At 37.6% G+C, this 20651-nt stretch overlaps 1 protein-coding gene across 1 annotated transcript in view; it reads left to right on the forward strand.

Annotated features, from left to right (window-relative positions):
- DSCAM (DS cell adhesion molecule) overlaps positions 1 to 20651 on the forward strand; it is a 385770-nt gene that overhangs the window by 197363 nt on the left and 167756 nt on the right. The window contains exons 4-5 of the mRNA XM_034074654.1: positions 14378 to 14524; positions 20346 to 20624. Of these exons, the coding sequence (XP_033930545.1) occupies positions 14378 to 14524; positions 20346 to 20624 (426 nt within the window). The remainder of the gene's footprint in view (positions 1 to 14377; positions 14525 to 20345; positions 20625 to 20651) is intronic.

A 20651-nucleotide genomic window follows, 5' to 3' on the forward strand; every position in this document is an offset into this window, starting at 1 on the left:
GATTAGGACTGTCCTGAACAAGCATATTCTTTCACTAAAGTGGAGTCTGTTGTTCAGAAGACAAGCTACCAAATAAACTTTAAAATATACGCTCAGTCTTTCACTCTTCCCATACACAATAAAACACTGTGAGAATTTTATCTGAGTAAGTGGAGAGAGAAGCTCAGGTCTCAGAGAAAATATTTATTACTTATCACTGAAAAAACCTCAGTTTCCCAAGGTACATTGTATCAAGTGTTTAACTGTTAATTGTAGAAACACTCCTTCAACATATAAAATCAGCATTTAACTACATATTCACAGACCTTGGGCAGCCTAAATAACAATCTTTCTTTCTCGACATTTCCTTTATATTGAAAGGTCTATATGAACTGTAGCAATCAGAAATTATCAGGTATGTGCTATTTCTGTTCCCCAACTATGGTAGATGGTGGTTAAACAAAGGTTTATTGTGCATAATGTCAGGGCTGTTGATGCAGAAAAAGCAGCATCTGAGTTGAAAGACAATACTGTACTGAATTAATTTTAACATTATTTTAATATGTCCCTAGAAAATGGAAGTGCAGCTTATGTTTGAAATGGCATTAATCACATAGACTGCCTCTGAATGTTCTGGTGTTTGCAGCTTCAATTTAAATGGGAAATTATTCCAGGAAATGTTTGCTAAAAAGTATCTCAGAAAATAATGATAGTTTTGTTTTTTTAAGATAGGAAGAAATCAGTTAATGAATAGATGTTACTTTTGATAATGTCACATTCTTTCCCACTGACGGTGTCTTGCAATGACTACATCTGTACAGTAGAATTTATAAGTACTTTAGATGGAGACCAGGGAGGCTTGCAGTACAGAATCTTAGCCACTCAAGTGAAATCTGGTCTCTCTTTTGGCACCTGTTGTCTCATGGGTATACTCTGCAGATTATGCCACAATCTCTGTATGGAAGAGTTTCAGGTTTAATATCTGATCTTGAAAGATTAGGTCAAAACAAGTAAATCTAACAGGTCGGTCACACAATCAAATCACATCCAGCTATTTCCAATTAATTATTCAAGCCTTTCTTTGTGCTCTTGTCAATTTGAACAGAAGAGCTGTCAGCTGTTGAGTCTCTATTGAAAACCAGCCTGAGATTGTAATTATTGAACTGCTTCTTACTAGACTTAGGGGCCAGTGTTACTGTCAGAAAGAAAAAGAAATGCAACATGGTATATTGACTTTAGTATCTTTGGGGTTTTATTTATTTATTTTATTTATCTATTTATTATTTCTTTATTTCTTATCTTCTGTGTTCTTTGCAGTGTGCTGTGCTTTGTACAGTGCTCCTTTTGCTCCAGCAAGAATGTAAAGTTAAAAAGACTCAATATACAGGCGTTATATATGTGTTCTACCTTTTTAATGAATATGCTCTAGGAGAAAAATACTGTGTCTCCACTGGACATGGTGTAGAATGCAAATTGTAGGGTCAGTGATGCAAATTCTTGGGGCTTTGCCCAGGAGGATTGGAGTAAAATAAAACTGGCTTTCTTCTAAGAGCTTCTGAACTATGAAAGCAATGATGTTGACCCAAATAACAGTGGTCAAGAGAGAGAACCAATGCAGAATTTGCTTAGAATAAATGGCATATAGCTGCCAGATTTTGCTATATTAATTTTCTGTTTTATAAGATTCACTTATGGTCTGGAATACAGTATTCCCAAATCTGCCACAAACACCTAAGATAAGGTTAGGCAACACAGCTAGCTTTACTGTGCCTCAATTTCCCAATCAAATAAAAACAGGCAAATTACCTAAGAAATGTATTTGGGCATATTTGCATAATGTTCCTGATATCTGGAAAAGCTTTTAAGTCATGATTCTCTGAACACTTCAGAGAAGGCAATAAAAACCCCTAAAATACTTACATTTATTCTAAAGGAATGATGTTTGTTGTGCTTACAATGATATTTGTCTTTCTGTTGCCAGCCTAAGGAAAGTAATAGTACTGAATCAAAGCAGTCTTTGTGAGAAGGTCTGGAGCTACACATCCTTTCAAGCTTTATCTCACATATGTCTTTGAAATTAAGCTGTAATGAAATATCCCATAATCTCAAGTTGATGCTTAGCAAGAATCACACTGTGAATATAATCCATGCTGAAAAGTTATATTTACTGAACTCTTTTTTCATTGTTAAAGTTAGGTTGCAAAAGATGTCAGCAAAGATCCTAACTTGACAAAGCACAGTAAACAACACTATAGCCATACCTACTTACAACATTATGCTATAACTCACAAAGTTTCCGTGATCACTGAAGTGCTTTAAGAATTATAAATCTTTGTAACTCACAAAAAATGAGGTCTGCAGGCACGAAACACTAAATCCCCGTATGCTAATGCAATACATTCTGCAATCAGATTGTCAGGAACTGCTTGCAGTTATTTCAATTTAAAATCAGCGTGTGATTTTCTTTTCTTCCAGCAGTTGATTATACACGTGTCTTATCTTGTATAATGCTTAGGTGCCATTTTTCTGATATTCCTTTATGGAGTAATTTCACTGGATAAGGGTCTGCAGGAATTCCTTTGTTTCATTATACAGCATGGAACAGTCTTTACATACTTCTGCTGTTACTACTATCATCCTGATATTCTGTCTCTTCTGTTTAAAACACTGCTTCGTCAGTAGTTCTGGTGCTCTGCTGTATAGAAACTCAATGAAGGTTCCACACATTCCTATATTGAGGAAAATGTGTATCGAGTCCTAAAAGATGGTACTACCTCGTCAGACTGTTTTCTTAAAACATTAAATGTACAAGCGGTAGACAGAAATGAAAGAAGTTAAAACGACAAAGTGTATGAAATAGACCTGTGTCTCACCTGTGTTGTGTGGAAGGGTAAACTAGAGACAGAAGTAGGTTCCTGTGGTATTCCATAGCTGGGTGTGTTCGGAGTGGGAATCAGCGTGGATGAGAGAGGACAAGTTTCTAGAGAAAAAGTATTATGCAGCTAATGGTAAGGGAAATTTTAAAAATGTCTTGATATTTAAAGAGCTGTTGAAAAGTGAATCCATAGACTTCACACAATTTTCTTATTCAAAAAGATAGAAAGATAGAAATGCACATTAGTTGCCTTTTCTTTAAAATTATTCACTGAAAGATGGACTCTTTCCCCAGGGAACTGGCCAAGAGTCTCCAGGGGAAGCTAGTTAATTTAGCTCTAATTCCTAGTGAAGCTACTTCTTCCCACAGTGAATATTCTGAGTATATTTTATCCAAACAGTATAGGTTTATTTCTTCAAATTGAGTGAGCAAAGTAATAACTCCTTCCTAAGTCATTACCCTAAAACCAAATTGATCTTTGAGGTTTCCCAAATTTTACACTCTCAAGTAATTTTTGAAAATACTGCACTAGAATGTACCATATGAGGCTTTGTCTGTTAGTTGCAGTTTATACCTTAAATAAAAATTCTGAATGCTTAGATATCTTGTGAATATTTTAATAGATTTTTTCATGAAGGGAAGTGAGTACTGTTCTAAATTTCCCGTAAAAATGTTCCTTCAGTTTGAGATGCTTCATTACCTTCACAGTCACCTGTATAATATATGTGGTTAAACATGTGGGGTGGCAGAGCTGCAGCTGCTCTAATTAATGTAGCTTAATATTGATTATTTGCAGTTTCTCTAAATAATTCTGCTGCTGGTGGCACTTGTAATTCTGTGTATGCGAGGCTCTGATTTATTCTGATCATATTGTCTATAACAGTACCTATTCTACATACACAATGACTTTGAAGCTATAAACCATTAAGGTGCCATTTGATGATAGTGACATAAACCAACTGCTGTTCTGGCCAGAGGAGATGGAGATTCTTCCTTTACTTAGCAAGCTTGTGTTTAAATTTACATGCAGATAGAAGGAGAGATAGGTTATGTTCCTGGATGTTGTAAAGTATAAACCATAAGTTTATTTATGTTAAGCCACTGGTCAGCTCTAGGCTATTTATTTACTTGGGATTCAACAGCAAAAGCCTGAGAGAATAAATTTTAATCCCCTAGGCAGCTCCATATATCGTGGGCAAAGCTGAATCCTCTTTAATCAGAGCCCTAAAACTAGCTGGTGATTTAAAATTATCTGCCTTCTTTCCAGCTAAAATAAGGAAATCAGCTTCTACTGCAACATGTGCAAGGACTCAAATAATCTCAAATTGCAGTATTAAAGATTATGGAAGTTTTATTTAATATCCTGTACGACTGACAGTTAACAACAGCTGGTAGAAAGCTGTAGCTTCTCATATCTAATATATTCATAAAAGACTAAGAGGGTGAACATTTAAATATAAACATTATGTGATCAGTCATGTTTATACTATCCAATCAGAAAGCAGTAACAATTAACATAACCTAGTCTATGTACACATAAATACAGCTCCTGCATCTATTTATGCCTTTTTTTAAAAAAAAAAAAGAAAGAAAAAGCAATATGGCTATTCCTCCCTTCTAAAACTTGAATACTCTATACATAATGTAAGTGGAATTGGTATGGACAATTAGTATGAAATACATTTTTGCAATCTCAGAAACATCAAGGAGGCAACAAAATGTGTTCTGTGTAATTTGTCTGAGTCTAACACTAACCTAGTTTCCAAACTTATTCAGAAAATGCACAGCACATGTAATAGTACTAATGTTCATAGGTCTTTCTTATTCTATGATTACAGAAATGCATAATCAGAAACATTCATGTTACAGTTGAATTTCAAGAAACTAAAACTGGTTAGTTATATAGATACCACCAGCTTTCAGAACCTGTTTGTTTTTGGAGCATTCTTTTCAGGACTCAATTCATCTGAATGTGAACCTAATATGGTACCACAACATTTGTTCCTATGGTAAGGCTGTAATTGACTCATCAGATAATGTCTCAGCTCAATTTATAAAGCCAAAACTGGAGCTTCATTTCACTCCCTCCTCCCTTAGCCTTTCTTTCTCTCTTTTGCTTGTCTTTTTTTTCTTTTTTTTCCTGTCTTTTTTCTTTCTCTTTGTTTCTCTCTCAATTTTGTTCACATTATGGTTCTATATACAAGAAACAGCCAGATTTTGTTTTTTAGCTAGTAATATTGCATGCAAAACATTAAAGGAAATCTAGAAATAATATTTTCACAAAATCTCAAGTTATGAATGACAATAAGTCATTTTAAAATGGAGGAGTAAACACTACAGGATCTAGCTTTCTCTAAAGCCATTTTCTTTGGAGAGATGCAGAAAGACATAGTTATTCCCTAACATTCCTTAGAGCTACAGGTACCAAAATAAGAACAGTTCTATGTTAATCGTTTTCCTCTTTAAACTCTTCTACTTATAAAGATCAAATGGAAACTATTTCATGACCTCACTCCTTTTCTCAGTAACAGATTTACTTAAATGTCATGCTTAATACTGAGTTCCCACCACAGTACATGTTTCTTGAGGAGGGACCTGGTTAAGTAAAGGAAGTGGGCTCAAACTTAAACAGGGGAAGTTTAGCTTAGATATAAGGAAGAAATTCTTTACTGTGAGGGTGGTGAAGCACAGGAACAGGCTGCCCAAGGAAGCTGTGAATGCTCCATCCCTGACAGCGTTCAAGGACAGGTTGGATGGAGTCTTGGGTGGCACGGTTTAGTATGAGCTGTCCTTGCCCATTGCAGGGGGGGTTGAAACTAGATGATCTTAAGGTCCTTTCCAACCTTATTCTACGATTTTATGAGTCTATGATTCTAAGTGGGAGGGCTAAAGAGTGATGATGTATGAAAAGATCTTAGTTATGAGCTATCAGTTCTATATAAATTTTGCAAAGTTAAGAATCCATCTATGTTACAACTGGAACCATGTCAGGCCATAGGATTGGAAATGTTTATAAACATTCTTAGTTCTTTGTAGAGAGATAACCTCAGTTACTATTAATTGAACTCAAAACAGATTATGTGCCTATAGAATAAAAGGATACCTCATGTGTCAAATTTCATTTTGGAAAAAACCGCACAACAAACCAACCAACAAAACACGGACAAAAAACCCAAACAAACAAACAAACCAAACAAACAAACAAACAAAAACTTCACAAAATAACCTAAAAAAATCACGATTAAAATCCCATAACAAACAAGAAAAAACCTTCCCCAAAATCCACCCCCCCCACCCCCAGAAACCAGAAGGAAAGCTAAAAATTCTCTCCTATAGAACTGAAGAAAACTTCAGACCTGCAAGTTCTTATGATGGAGATGCATCTCTGGGAGCTTTAAGGAGCATGGAACAATAGATCAAATATGGCAGCGGCTTCTTTTGCTTCCGAAAAATATTTCCTATTCCTTTTATGCTTATTTCTTTCATTCTGCCAGGAAAAAATGTGAAAATCAAAGACTTTAATTCCTCATGAGTAACATCATACAGTTGTGACACCCGAGAAGCTTTACCGCTGAATCACGATCATGGTGGCCTCTCTAGTTTTCAAACCCCAGATCTTTGAGAGACAAAGACCAGGCATGTAATGCAAATAAGTAATTAGTTCTTCAACAGGTGTGCCTGAATGGTGGAGGTGATAACACAAGGGAGGGCTAATTTCATTGTAATTGAAAGTGATTGATTAGCAAAGGTCATTGCCCTGCTTAGGGGTGGGCAGTGGTGTGACTTTACTCTTTCCTGCTTGTGTTCTCCTGGAAGGCAGCTGCAGGTTGTGTCCCAGGCAGGAAGGGGGTAGTGAGCAATGCTCTTGAAAAGTGCAATTCACAGAGCTGAAGGAATATGAAGAACTGAAAAAAAAAAAAAAATCAGTTTCATTGCCTCTAAGGTCTGCTAGTAGGGCCTTTGAGATTTGGCTACATCACCAGGGGGCAGGTTGGGCTGCTCAGAAGAGTGCCATCATGTTTTGACCATCTGCACCACCTACTCTGAACAACAGCCCAGGTGTCTCAGGTAGGTAGAGGACAGTATGTGAGTGCTGCTTAGAAAAATTAGATCCTTACCTCCCTACATGCCTTTCTTTCCTCATCTAATCTTTCGTTCGGAATCAAAAACATTCACAGGATTGTGACTTCAGGGCACAGTTTAAGCATGGCTGCTCTTAGCACATTTTCCATGCCTAGAGCAGCAGATTGTTTTGCTTCCAGAATGATGTTCTAGGAGTGTTATAAAACTGAGTTATAGGTTACTCTCCACTTTGGCTCAGTGGGAAGGTTCCTTCTCTTTCATGCGCAGGTCACACTAGAAATGTGCTTAGCAGAAGCGGTTTTATCCAGAGGAGGGGACAAGTAGAGCTGATAAAAGTTTATTTGTTCTATATTATCATTTAGTACACTATTAGAACAGCCATCTGTTCTCTTCATTTCTATCAAGCCAATTTAGACTGCAATAACATAACAACGTTAGATATGTTTCCAACAAAGTGAAAATCAAATATGATATTTTAAATGATCTTGAGGATAACATTACCCCTATTTAAAACTACCAGCGTGCTGGGGTAAAAGGGCATGATAAAAGAATAATTAATATTACAGTTTCAAAATATTCTCATTTTCATACAAGAATATTAGGCACTAATTCGACAGGAAAGTGTTCACATGTTCTTATGAATTATGCATGAGAACAATTTCACATAGAAACCTAAACAGGATCTTTTTAACTTATTACTCAGACCTGTAAAATTTTATTTTAATCTCTGATATTATACAGTCTAATGGAAAGCATTAAAAATCTTACGTAAGCGCAATTTCATAATTGTTAATGTAACCTCTCCTCACTTAGAGAAATGAACACATGATTTGCTAATGCAGCTCAACTTTAATGAAGTCCCTAGGTTATTTAGGGTGCTAGTCAGCAGATAGTAAAATGAGGGGTGTGTTTCTAAAATGTCATGGGATTTGGGGCCCATAGTTCAAGTTGGTCAAACCTAAGTATGACCCAGTTTCTTCTTCCTCTTCCCTGTTTGTTCTCTTCAGTGTCTTACTATGAAATATGTATCTTCAAATAAAGTGATTTGGTATTTCGGATGAAGACATAAGTTTAAAGTTTCCATTAGAGTGAAATTTAGTTAAGAGAAGACATGTTGATAAAGTATGCAAACTGTTCAAACGTTTGTGTAATGGCAAATGATGATATGAATTGGTGAGCTGTACAGGGAGATTGGATCGTGTGATAAAGAGGTCCTATTTGAACATGTAGTCTTTCATACAGCCAATTCTAGTGTCAAGGCAGACAGACAATAGATTGCGTCTGCAAAATGGGGGAAATCTATTCTCTAAATCTATGACTTTGAAAATGAGATCACAATTTTCAGTGAATAACTGAAGCATGTTAGCATTGATAAAAAGACTACGGTAATTGCTGGATGCATAAGTAGAAACAAAATTTATATAGAGAAAGAGTGGTGCCATTTTGCATTTGTGATTACCATAAACATTACTGAACTTATGGGAACACTCCAAATTTTAAAAGAACTTTAAAAAGTTGTCATAGTTCTGGGCAAAACCCAGATTATTTCAAGATATTAATAATTCACAGTAAATGATTTATGAATTTTAATCTGTAGAACTAATTAAGGAGAAAGATGGTTTAAGAGGTAATTTCCTCATGTTCTGTAAGTACTTACATGGGCAGAAGATTTCTGATTGCAGAGGAAATCTTTAACGAAGGCACAGTAAGATCCAATATCTGGGGTCAAAGCCAGGTAGACCACAAACAATATACTAGCTTTCAAAAGAAAGAATAATTAACCATTGGAATAATATACCCAGGGGTATCACATCCTCTCTGCTTATAATAAATCTTTAATCATGACTAATGTCTTTTTAAAAAAGTTATAGCTTAACTTACGGATATGGGTTTAGTGCAGGAGTTGATGTGTGAAGCATGAAAGGTGAGAATAAATGACTAATGGTCTTTCTAGTCCTTGGATCTATACATTTTGTTTTCAGTCTCACACTGAGGCATGGGATGTTGGAGAAATAATGATGGGTTCCATTCAATGGTTTTCCACTGACGTATGTACATTTATCAATGTACCTCAGTAAGTTTCTCTGTAAAACATTTAAATTTTAAATAGTAATATGTTACTATGCTTGCCCACCTCACTAAGGCAAAAGGTTGGAAGGGTTCCTAACACCCTTTGAACTCTTTAAATGAAATAAATACTAGAGATATTGGACAAGGTTTTTGAAAGGCAGCAAGCGTTGACAGCCAAAAAAGATGTAAGCTTTCAGTGTCTCTGAAAATCTGATGCTGAAATTATTATAATCAAGTTTTCGAGGCGTTAATACAAACACTACTGAGGAGGAATAAGAAATGGGAATTATGAGCTATATTTTGACAATGTTCTTTTTAATTGTTGTGAAGGAGGCTTCTTTACCTTCCTTCCTTGAAGCCTGCTAAAAGCCAAACAAACAAAAAGCTTCAGTTTATGTGAAAGGATGTTACATTTAAAAAAAAATCCTTATTTGGCATATTAAGTAGGTGAGTCAAAAATACTAAACTTTGTTACAGCAGAGCAGAAGCAATTAAATTAAATGAGCCTCAAAAAGAAAGCACTCCCTTAGATCAACAGGGCAATAAGAGCTTGTCGATTCCCATTCTAGTGCATTTCTAAACACTTTTTGAAGTACAGAAGGCAGAACACTCAACACTTTGGTTTTGTCACAGCTGACAGCCTGTCAGTTTTAATGAAAATGCTCTCCATTTAGAAGATGACAGAAATTACATGCATTTCCCCTTTTATTTTTTCTGTCAGCTTTTCTGCCTTGCATTTTTACAGTAGAAGGAGGTGCTGTTTATTAAAGCATTATATAAGTATGCAAAATATATTAAGAAGGAAAAGGAAAAGCTTTAGCCCTGCAATTACATACAATGTGTGTTGGTGAGAAAAGTATGCTGTGGCATAACATCTAATGGGTGGCAATAACTATTTATTTTTAGTTATCTTTAAAGAGGGTGAGGCAAATATCTCTAGATAATGTGTTAAGTGAAGGTTTTATTATGCGATTGCCTGAGTAATTTCCTACAGGAAGATGATCTAAGCAGTGTTAGATACTCAAGTATGTTCATAACTTCTCTAAAAAATATAGCAAGATAACACCAAACAATTTCTTGGCTCTGCACAGTTTTCACAAACCTCTTTTATTAAGTGGCAGGCTTTTAATAAGTGTACCCACTGTCATTGACCCAGATGTATAACTGCATCAGAGGAAACTCTTCTCCAGGACTGAGGAGGGAAGGCTTCACTTGCAAGCATAAGTCAGTGCTATGGGATTTGTAATAACGCATAAATCTTTGGCCTGTATGTAGCCACTCCATGGATTTACCCAGACTCAATTCCAGTGCAAATGTTAGCTGCGATAATATGTTCAAGGTAGAAATACTGAGAAAGTGAGCTTTTGGCAGTTTTAAGGAAAACTCTGCATTTGGTCTTCTAACTTAATTTCTGTGTCAGATGTTTCGTGCTTATCCTAAGAAAAGGCACAAATTTACTTACTAGTGATGGCTTTTATAGACCGTATCTAAAAATTGTGCCAGAGTTCTGAAAACAGAAAGGGTTTAGAAAAGCATGGAGAAAGGAATTATTTTATAAACTTTGGGCACATTTTTTATGATCTTAAACTTGTTCATGCTAGTAAGACTCCAACAGTGGGACTCTGTAGAAATAGAGTTACATATATGTAGCAAAGGTGAATCTGGATCCCAGAGAAAGAAAGCCACATGAAGTCATGGTACAAAGAACACATTTCTGCTGCTCAGCTGTATAGGTTCCACTTTCTTGACAGAAGTGCAACAGCACATGCAGATTTATTGGCAGGACATAAATGGCCAGAACTTATACATGTTCCTGGTCCTGTGATGTGTCAGCAACAGAGCACCCTCTCTGCTGACATCTACCCTGGTACAGTTTGTTAGCAGAGTTATTCCCCATCTTGAAAAATCTGATATACCTCTTGATCAGTCTATGGAGGCCATGTCTACATGGTATATACAGCGCCAGTTCAACAACCTGGCAGGTTTGCTAGACAAGCAGTGTTGCTGTGGGCAAGCATACATCTGAACTGCCTGTGCTGTCTGAAATACAGAGATGGTTAATGGTCACACAGCTTGAAACAGAAGCAGTAGGTTGCCTTTGCTGCATACTGTAAGTGAAGTCCTTAAGTGTGATTCCTATCTCCTGCAGCTGTCATTTTATGTTGCCTACAAACTAAGGAAGACAACTGTGCTTTAATTACCCGTAGACCATGCAATGTGTTTCTTGGCAAAGATAGATTTTCTTTATATTTCAGTATTGCAGAATGTGCATGTGACACACAAGTAAAACAGCCCATGGCTTTCACACCAAAATTCTAAATATCCTTCTAACCTGGAGTTAGGGGTAAAAGTAAACATTATTAAAGGGTTCAGGTGTTGAGCACCTCTATGTGTTGAGGAGATAGGATGTAACAGGACAAGTGTTTATGTCTCAGTAACTGGGGACTATAAAAGAAAAAGAAATGTTTAACAGAGGACATTCTACCATGTCAAGGAGTTACAGTGTGAGAATCAACTGAGGGAAGAAAAAGTATTCTTTGACCAACAGGAAGTACTTCTGTGTGAATCATTAAAAACCTGCCTCCCTAAGAGGTGGTAGGATTTCCCTTGCTGTGGGTTTGTATCTGGCCTGCGTGACTGACAGCAGCTAAAGAACAATCCTATGATTGCTAAGGGGGTTCACTAGGGGATTGCCTGCATACCTGCAGACTATGCTTTCTGGTTGCTAGTAGGTAGCTGTTAGCTGCCTGGTATTTGTAGAAAACCTTATTAGAATGTTTGGTCAAGTCAAGCTATTTTGTGACAAGCAAATAACTTATTAGTAATTGAAAAACTAACATACTTATTAACTTTATTCTTATTAGCTGTCTATATAGTTTAATCTATTCTTATTAACTGTCTTATTAACAATATATTTATAAGAAATCTGTGTTGAAACACAAGCCTTCTGTATGCAAGCACTTAAGTTTTCAGAGGCACATGAAGTCAATATGGGCCCTGTATAAGGAGTCTCTCCAGTTTGCAAACCCAACCCTAGGCTGGAATATAGTGTTGCTCATGGCTGAGGAGAGTGCTTTGCCATCCAGTGCTTTGTCTCTGCCTTTGCACCTTCCATTGCCTAGTTCTTCCTCTTCAGAAGCAGGAAAGTAACCTCTTTTCAAGGGATTTATTTTGTTCGTATACTTCTTAGCCATGGCCCATGTTATTTGAACAAAGTACTTGAGAAGACATGTGCAGTGTGGCTTATGTTCTCCCAGAGTTGTGGCCTGCTTCCATGCATGTGCCTTGACTTTCAGCAGAACAGGGTCAGCCAAGACAAGTTACCAGTGTGGTTATTTTATAATGCTGTATGCATACAAGGATGAGAGAGGTGGGCTGGTTTTGCTTTATTTGGTATTCTCTGCTCTAAGGGTCAGTACTGTCCTGTGACATTATATATTAGGGGGACTGGGGGGGGACTGGTTGCTGGGGGAGGGGGTGTGTGTTATATTATTATTATTATTATTATTATTATTTCTATTTATTTTAGATTAGAGTTTAAAGGAGATTGCCCTCTGTAATAATATAATTTCTTTTCTGTCTTTTCCCTGCTGGATTGCTTTTCCACTGATGTATTTGTGAGCAGGCACCCTGCTTATATTTAAATATTAAAAAGTCATTGCTCAAACAGAGCACTGAAAAAAGGAAATATTTCTTACTGCATGTTACTGAATATTAGTATAATGGGTTTTGTCTTTGTGTATTTTCTTCTTACTTTGGGAGCTGGGTATATTTTATAGTACATTGATACAAGTTTTTATATTGTAAGAGCTATCAAGTAATAGAGAAAAAATAGGAGACACATAGAAGAGGAGTTATGACCATTTTCTCCAGTGTAAAAGTTTTAGAAAAGCATTACATAACTCGGACTGCACTATTTTTTAAATGGAAGGAGTGGCCAGGTGAGACCCAAGTTTCTTATGCATTCTAACCATGTTACTTCCCTTTACTGAAATATGTAAAAATCCTCAGAGTAAACATGTACCATGTAGGTGTCAGGGTTTTTGTGTCTTGCTCTAGAACATGCATTTACAACAGAGTAGAGGCGTTTGTGATTGTCAAACAATCAAAAATGCACAGGTACATATGTACCTATTCTAGAGTTAATAATAAAAAATGTATGCATTTCAAGTAAATTACAACTATCTTATTTTCAATTTGTATGAACACTGGGAGAAATGCTGACTGTGAACATGTCAGTCTTGTTCAGTTTTAGTGGAGCAGTAACTTTGCTGCGTTTAATTTTCTTCCTGAAATAAACCTTTCAATATATAATTTAAAAATAAATAAATAAATAAAACATCTTTGGCTATTAAATAACATGTCCTGTGCTGTTTAGTTAAGCCCTTCTTTCAGACACAGAATCTGTCAACCTGCTTACATTGTGCTTCTCTAATCACAGATTGTAATATTATTACAAAAAAAGAAAAAGTCCCCAGCAGAGCAGATAATATAGTAATGCGTCTTCTGCCAGTAACTTGGCTGTGAAAGTACTGAGCTGCAGAAAGCTCAGCTCATACTGTGGAGGCCTGAAGTGTATTAATCCACAGGAAACATGGGCAGGATGGAGTGGGACTCTTCCTGACACTTGAGCTGTCTAGCTTGCAGCTAGTGCAGGTGTGTATAACTTCACTAGGGTCAGCAAGGTAGTCAGCATCATCAAGGCTGGATTTGTCGTCATTTTCCCATCACAACTGAAGCAAGATGTAGAGCGGGGCTGCATAGTACATGGCCTTTATGACCTGAACCGTTCAGGAAATATGTCCTATATTCTTGAGGGAAAAACCTTACTTTTTTGTTTCTCTTTCTTTTAGTGATCCCTTCAGTTTTACATTTTGTGACTATTTTTCTCAATTTTCTGGTGTACCTGGACAACAAATGCCATTTTCTAAAGTTGTTTAATTATTCATGCTGCCCCAGACTGTCTTTCTAGCACGTACAGCTCTGATGGTGAATTTCCATCATATTCACTGTAAAATATTGACTTAAATGGGATTAAATTCTGCATTGGTTCTTTACCCTATGTTTTGTTACAGATGCCTCTTGGGTGTTGTTTATTGGTTGTGATATATACTAAGAAATGTTTCTTTCCTGCATTCCTCACATTTTGCTTACAGAGACCTACCATTTTTTAGAAGAAGTGCAGGTGAATTAACATCTTTATATGTATATGCAGTCAGCACTTGTCAAACTTATAGTTGGCAGCTTCTAGACTGGCAAAAAGAATCTTCAGGACCTACAGGCTCTGTCATCTATCCCTCAGTGTGAGCAAGCAGAACACAGTAGCAACTTCCAGATATTTTAAACACTGCAAATTCTTGTGTCTTTCAGGACCTAGATTTCTCATCACATCCACGGGAGCCTTGTATATTTTAGACGTACAGAATGAAGATGGACTGTACAACTACCGATGTATTACAAGGCACAGATACACTGGGGAAACACGACAAAGCAACAGTGCAAGACTTTTTGTATCAGGTGCTCCTTTTTATTTCATGTTAAATCAAGTATTATATACGCTTCTCTTTAGTGTGTTTAACTGGCCAGGAATGTTCTTGTTTCTGGATGCAAAATAAAACACCCCATTTTAAAATTGTTCCCCCCGCATGGGCCAGGTTTTCACCTCCTGTTAGATATTTCCAGAGAGCCTATAAGAGTACACTGGCATTTAGTACAGTGATTTTTTTAGTATTTAAGTCCTTTTAAAAGGATTGTCGATGGGTTTCATCTCATTAAATGTAGACTTCTGCTGTGAAAGTATCTACTCACCTTACCTTTCCTTTGTAACCAAAGTTGAGGAACATTTTTAAGGGCCATTGTAGCTTACCTACTTCAGCTGCCCACTCTGGGGTGAGATAAATTGCCCCATGCTGCCTATTTCTCTGTTAACCATAGCAGGAGTTCAGGACATTTATCTCAGTTGTAGATATTTCCACTGCAGGAGCCTCAGGTTAGCTGAAGTGCATTTCAGCCTTTCTTTTCAATCATCACACTCCTTCCCTGGGGAAAACAGTATGTTCCCCCGATTTCAGAAGGGATCTTTGCCAGAAGGGGTATATGACCTATCCTAGTCCACCCAGGTGCTGCTGGCAGACAGGAGGTTTGGCAGTGGCCGTTCATGGGCAGAGCTGAGTCCCAGGGCAAAATGTTTTATGCAGCAGATAGATAAACAAGAAGGTAGATGGGGTATTTTAACTTTTACTTGCAACTGTAAATCATTTCCTGATTGCTGTGTGTGTGGTGGACTGTTTGGTTCCCTCTGCACACACTCCAAAGACTTAGGGCCGTCTGTACAGTGCTGCTGCAATTGCACCTTCTCCCGACTTTGTCTTGGGGAGATGCCAGTTGTGGGAGAGCTAAAAAGGAGGAACAGACCCCAGAACTGAGTTTGGAACTCAAACATTTCTGTATAGGATTAGCTCTTCTCCATCTCCCCTTACTCTCCCTCATTTGTGGAGTGTCTTTAAGTGCACCCTATATTTGAGTATGAGTAGATCTGCAACTGCATTCCCACATCCATTGAGTTAGCTAAGACTATATTCCAGGCTCTCTGTTCTTTTTCCCTGTATCCTTGCCTTACTGAAGACATGCCCAGCATCCCACTGAAAGCGCTACTGAACTTCTTTTCTTTTTCACTGTTGCTAAGTTGCCCTAAAAATTCTAACCCTAAAGATCAGTCAGCATATAGTGACCTTCACAGTCCAACAGTCAGCAGTCAGACTCCTTTTCTTCCTTTTATTTTTTTTTTGCAGGAAAGAAACCCATAATCTAGTGATTAGGTCTTAGTTTTCCACCCTCTGTTTGAGAGCCCTAAATGAGGCAGACATGGGCACGAGGTTTTGCATTAGTAACATACTTCCTGCCCTCCTCCAGACTGCTGATTGCTTAAGGATCCTGGAGCCCTCTGAACACACAAGTCAATGGTTAAATATACTAATGATAAAAAAATCAGTGTGATTGTTCAGGTCAGAATCACTTACCAGGTAGATCCAGAAGTTTCTTCCTTTGATATGTGTCTCCTATGAGTAAAACTCGTGTCTCCTTTTCCCAGCCAGATGAAGAAGTAGTTTTCTTGCACAATAATCTGCCTGCTTTGGTCTTATAAGGATAGGCAGGGTACTATCCTTCTAGCTGGCTCCATAATATGGTCTGCTTCCGTATGAAATCATGCTGAGGCTGAGCCACTGGTAACATAAATAAAATCAGGCTTGTATCTTGGTTACCACAGGAAAATTTCTAGTTATTTCACTGAGCAAAAGGGGAAAAATGAAAGCTCTGTCTCCTTTGTAATTCAGGACAAGCAGATGAAAAGATGTGCTCTGTCTGGAGTTTCCTTGTCTGTTCTCTGCCACAGACCAAATCAATATAGGAAATTTTACCTGTGTGTAATAGTTGGCATTTTTAATTCAATGGGGTTAATTATTCCCTATAAGAGCTATAGTGGGCTCTGATTTCAAGTCCTTTTAGTTTTCTGAACAAATGCAGCAGTTATCATTAGAGCTTGTCCCTTAATATTTCTCTAACATGTTTTCTTTTTTCTTTACTGTATATTTTTAAATAGTCCTTTAAGAACTGAGATAAAAGAATCCATGAACATAGGTGTGAAAAGACTGCTTGCATGAGACCTACATTTTCGACTTTTACATTTGTAAAGTATTTGGGGATGAAATAGTTTGTGGTGGGTATTGATCATAGTTTCTTGGCTGCATTTTTAACATTAGTTAAGTTTTGTTATTTTTTTAAAGAGTGAGAAGGGTAACACAGATGTAATAGCAAATACACATGTGAATAATTAATATGCCTATGAACAAAGCAAAGTTCCAAATTTCATTTGGAGTAAGAACATCTCCTTGAAACCATGTGGCCTTCCTAAATAAAATTAAAACCAAGGTTATTAACATGCTACAGACTATTCCTCTAATACCCATTATGGTGTGCTTTTCCAGAAATAATTTTGTCCACTGGTGGACCCCAGCTCCCAAGATTTTTACATTTTTAAACCCTCACCCTTCAGAAAATCATGATTTTGATAGCATTTCTTGCTCTGTCCTTCAAAGAAGATCCAAAGTAGAATATTTAAAAATAGTATTTTGACTCATTTTTTCTGCTGTTGTCCTTTCTAGTAGTCATTTGCAGCTGACTGTTAAAGCATAATAAAATAATAATTCAAAAGAGTGTGTACTGTGGGTTGGAATCAGGTTATGAGACTTTGCTATTTGCCTCATTGAAGATGATTGCAAATGAACCCCGGGATTTCTTTGTGGTTTTTTTCTTGGGTTTTTTGGTTGTTTTTTTTTCCTCTTTAACTGGAGTATATAGTGTAGGAACTCTCAATAGGTATCTGCTCAAGGTACATCCCGAAGAGATGTTTCTACCACCCATTTAAGTGTGTAAGTACAGAGTGCAAGAAAGTAGGTCACTGGAATCATATTTTAAGTAACCCTGAATTTGTTTTAAATACCTCCTCTAAAAGAACCAGCTCAAGGCTTCTCAAGTACATAGGAAAATCTCAGTTTAGCTGGTCTGCAGATGGAACACCCACTTTGAGATGGAGAAAAAGTGAAGCAAAGTGACCCAGGGGCTGGTGTGCTGTTCTTTACGGGTAAAAAGGGATCTGTGCTTTCCACAGCATCTCTTGCCATAGCCTCCAGCTCCTAAAGTGCAGTCTGCCTGGCTTCCTGGGCTTCTGCCTAGGAAAGGGGGCAGAAGGGCAGCAGGTGATCTGCTTTTGCTACCAGCTTGTTGTCCAAGGTGGTTTTGCACTTTGCTTGGGCCTAGCATTGAAGCATATGCAGTTCTCTGCCACAAGCTAGGAAGCTGTCATAATGTGATATTTACTACTCACTACTTTTCCTTACCATTGCTTTAATTCCTTTCTAGTGGCCCCATCCTGTTTTGAAATCCATGCAGTACTTTGTATTTTTGTACTTAATGGTTTGCAAATGGGAGCACATAAATCTATCACAAAATCTTTTGACATTAAAAGCATATAGAGAAGATACAAAGCTACTGTGAGTTTTGACTAGGAATACACAGCCAATACCTTTAAAAGTCAGTTCTACTTCTTTATTATTTAATAACAACTTTCAATTGAAAAAATTGATTTCATGTAAGTGTAGCTTTCTTGAAAGCCAGAACTATAATTTCTTGCATGCTGAAGTTTTTCCAGACTTAATTCCTCAGGCTGAACAGAAGAGCCTATGCACTGAAAACATACATGCCCAATTATCCAGAAGGCAAGAAAGGAGCTGGCTAATCAATTAGTCAAATTGACGTTGGCATTTCCAGTGGTGTCCTGGCAGATTTTGCTTTCACTAAGACAGACACAAACAGCATGGCAAGCTCAGAAATATAACCCCTCTTGATGCCAAATATGGACCTTGAAGCTTCTGATGCATACAAAATCATTCCTTTAACTATTGGCTGACATGTTTCTAATGAGACAAACAGGAAGCTTCTGTAAACTGAATATGGTTGTGCCTTCAATGGCTTCACTTCTTACTGGCACCTAGAGGGCAGAAAAGCCTCAGTGGTCATATTTCATTGAACTTGGCACTTAGGGTTTTATCAAGATAGTCACTTTAAAATTTATTTAGCCCATTTGTTTAGCATCGCAATTTTAGTTTCTGGATTGATATTAGAACTTGCACAGTGTGTCTAGATATTTGCTCTCAAGTGTACCCTCCCAGGTGTGACTGCAGTTCATGAAGATGTATCTAAACTAGATTTAAACTAACTAGGCTCAGGCACTGATTACACAATTGCTTGAGTAGCTTGAATTCAGCAATTTAATCTCTTCAGCTTCTAAAAGGAACCTTCTGCAACTACCCTGTGTGGAGTACGTGAGCTAGCTAAGTCAAAGACTATTTGAAAATATCAAAATATTTACAATTTCACACACAGCCAGGCAACTATGACGTAGGTATACCCAAGGAGATAGGTGTGTCAGATAAAAGTAGTTGATGAGCATGTGGAATTTCTTTGTGAGATAGAAGTCTCAGTAAAGTGGCTGCATATAATGAGAAAATACTTAGATGAACATTTGTTGATTTATTATTCAGTGCTTATGTTGCAGTAGCTCATCATACTTTTCATCATGCTGCACAAAATTGTAAATCACGTAATCTTCTTCCTCCAAAAGCTTTCAAATCTAAAAAGCTGAAATCACAGAGTACATTTCTGGTGGGGTACATGCACCTCTGCTAAGGCATAGACATGGACAGTAAGCACATGACTGGAGACATCAGATATGGCTTCACTAAGGGTAAATTATGCCTGATAAATTTAGTGGCCTTCTACAATGGGGTTGCAGCATTCGTGGATAGGGGAAGAGCAATTAACATCATCTACCTGGACTTGTGTAAAGCATTTGACACTGTCCTGCATCACAACCTTATCTCTAAATTAGAGAAACATGGGTTTCACAGATGGACCACTCAGTGGATAAGGAATTGGCTGGATGGTCGTACACAAAGAGCTGTACTCAATATCTCTATGTCCAAATGGAGACCAGTGACAAGTGGTATTTCTCATGGTTCGGTGTTGTGACGTACTGTTCAACATCTCTGTTAGCAACATGGACAGTGGGATTGAGTGCACCCTCAGCAAGTCTGCCAATGACACTAAGCTGTGCTGTGCAGTTGATGCACTGAAGCGAAGGGATGTTTACTGTTTGATCTTTACTGCGAGGGTAGTGAGGCAGTGGAACAGGTTGGTCTCAGAGATGTTTTTATGAGTAAGTTGAGCACAGAAGTATTAGGTGGTAAGTTGGTCTTATCATGTTAATTTTTTTTTTTCCAGGAAGGGAGAAAAGGTTTATCTGTCTGTCAGACTGCAGAGAGAAATTCCTGTGTCTTTGACTATTTTTCTCCTGACAAGGAACTATATTGTTCCTTTAATTCAAATCCTTTAGACCACAGAGAAGCACTGAAAACATGTTGGCTTCATTTAGTCAAATAGTGCAGGAATAACAGTAATAATTGTTAGGGTCACACATTTCTGGCTTTCCATTCCTCTTATAGGGGACATGAAGGATGACCAGAGAAATGGTTGCCACCTGGAAAAAATACGGCAAGAAAATTTCCAAGTAGTCATGAAGTGCTTCAGTATTACATGCTGCTGAATCCCAGCCGTTACCACTGAGATATTACTGAATGATTGCTGAGCCATAGTAGAAAACTAGTATGAAAAACACTAGGCTAGATGGTCAAAAAATGCAGGAGAGAAAAATACTGGCGTGTTACTTAGCAAATGAAAGAATTTTAAAGCTTCCATTGAAAACTGCTCTTTATTCTTTCAGATCCAGCGAATTCAGCTCCATCTATTCTAGATGGGTTTGACCACCGTAAAGCCATGGCAGGACAGCGAGTGGAGCTGCCTTGCAAAGCATCAGGGCACCCCGCACCAAAGTATCGTTGGCTGAAGGATAATGTTCCCTGGGAGCCTGACAGCAGGTTTCGTCAGACAGTTACAGGTCTGCTGATAGAGAACACACGTCCCTCAGACTCGGGCAACTACGTCTGTGAGGTGTGGAACAACTATGGGACTGCTGAGATGATAGGGCGACTGTATGTAAAACGTAAGTCCTGAAGAGAGTTAGGACCTC

The sequence above is a fragment of the Melopsittacus undulatus genome, chromosome 2 (genome assembly GCF_012275295.1).
Source record: "Melopsittacus undulatus isolate bMelUnd1 chromosome 2, bMelUnd1.mat.Z, whole genome shotgun sequence".
Classification (NCBI taxonomy): Eukaryota; Metazoa; Chordata; class Aves; order Psittaciformes; family Psittaculidae; genus Melopsittacus; species Melopsittacus undulatus.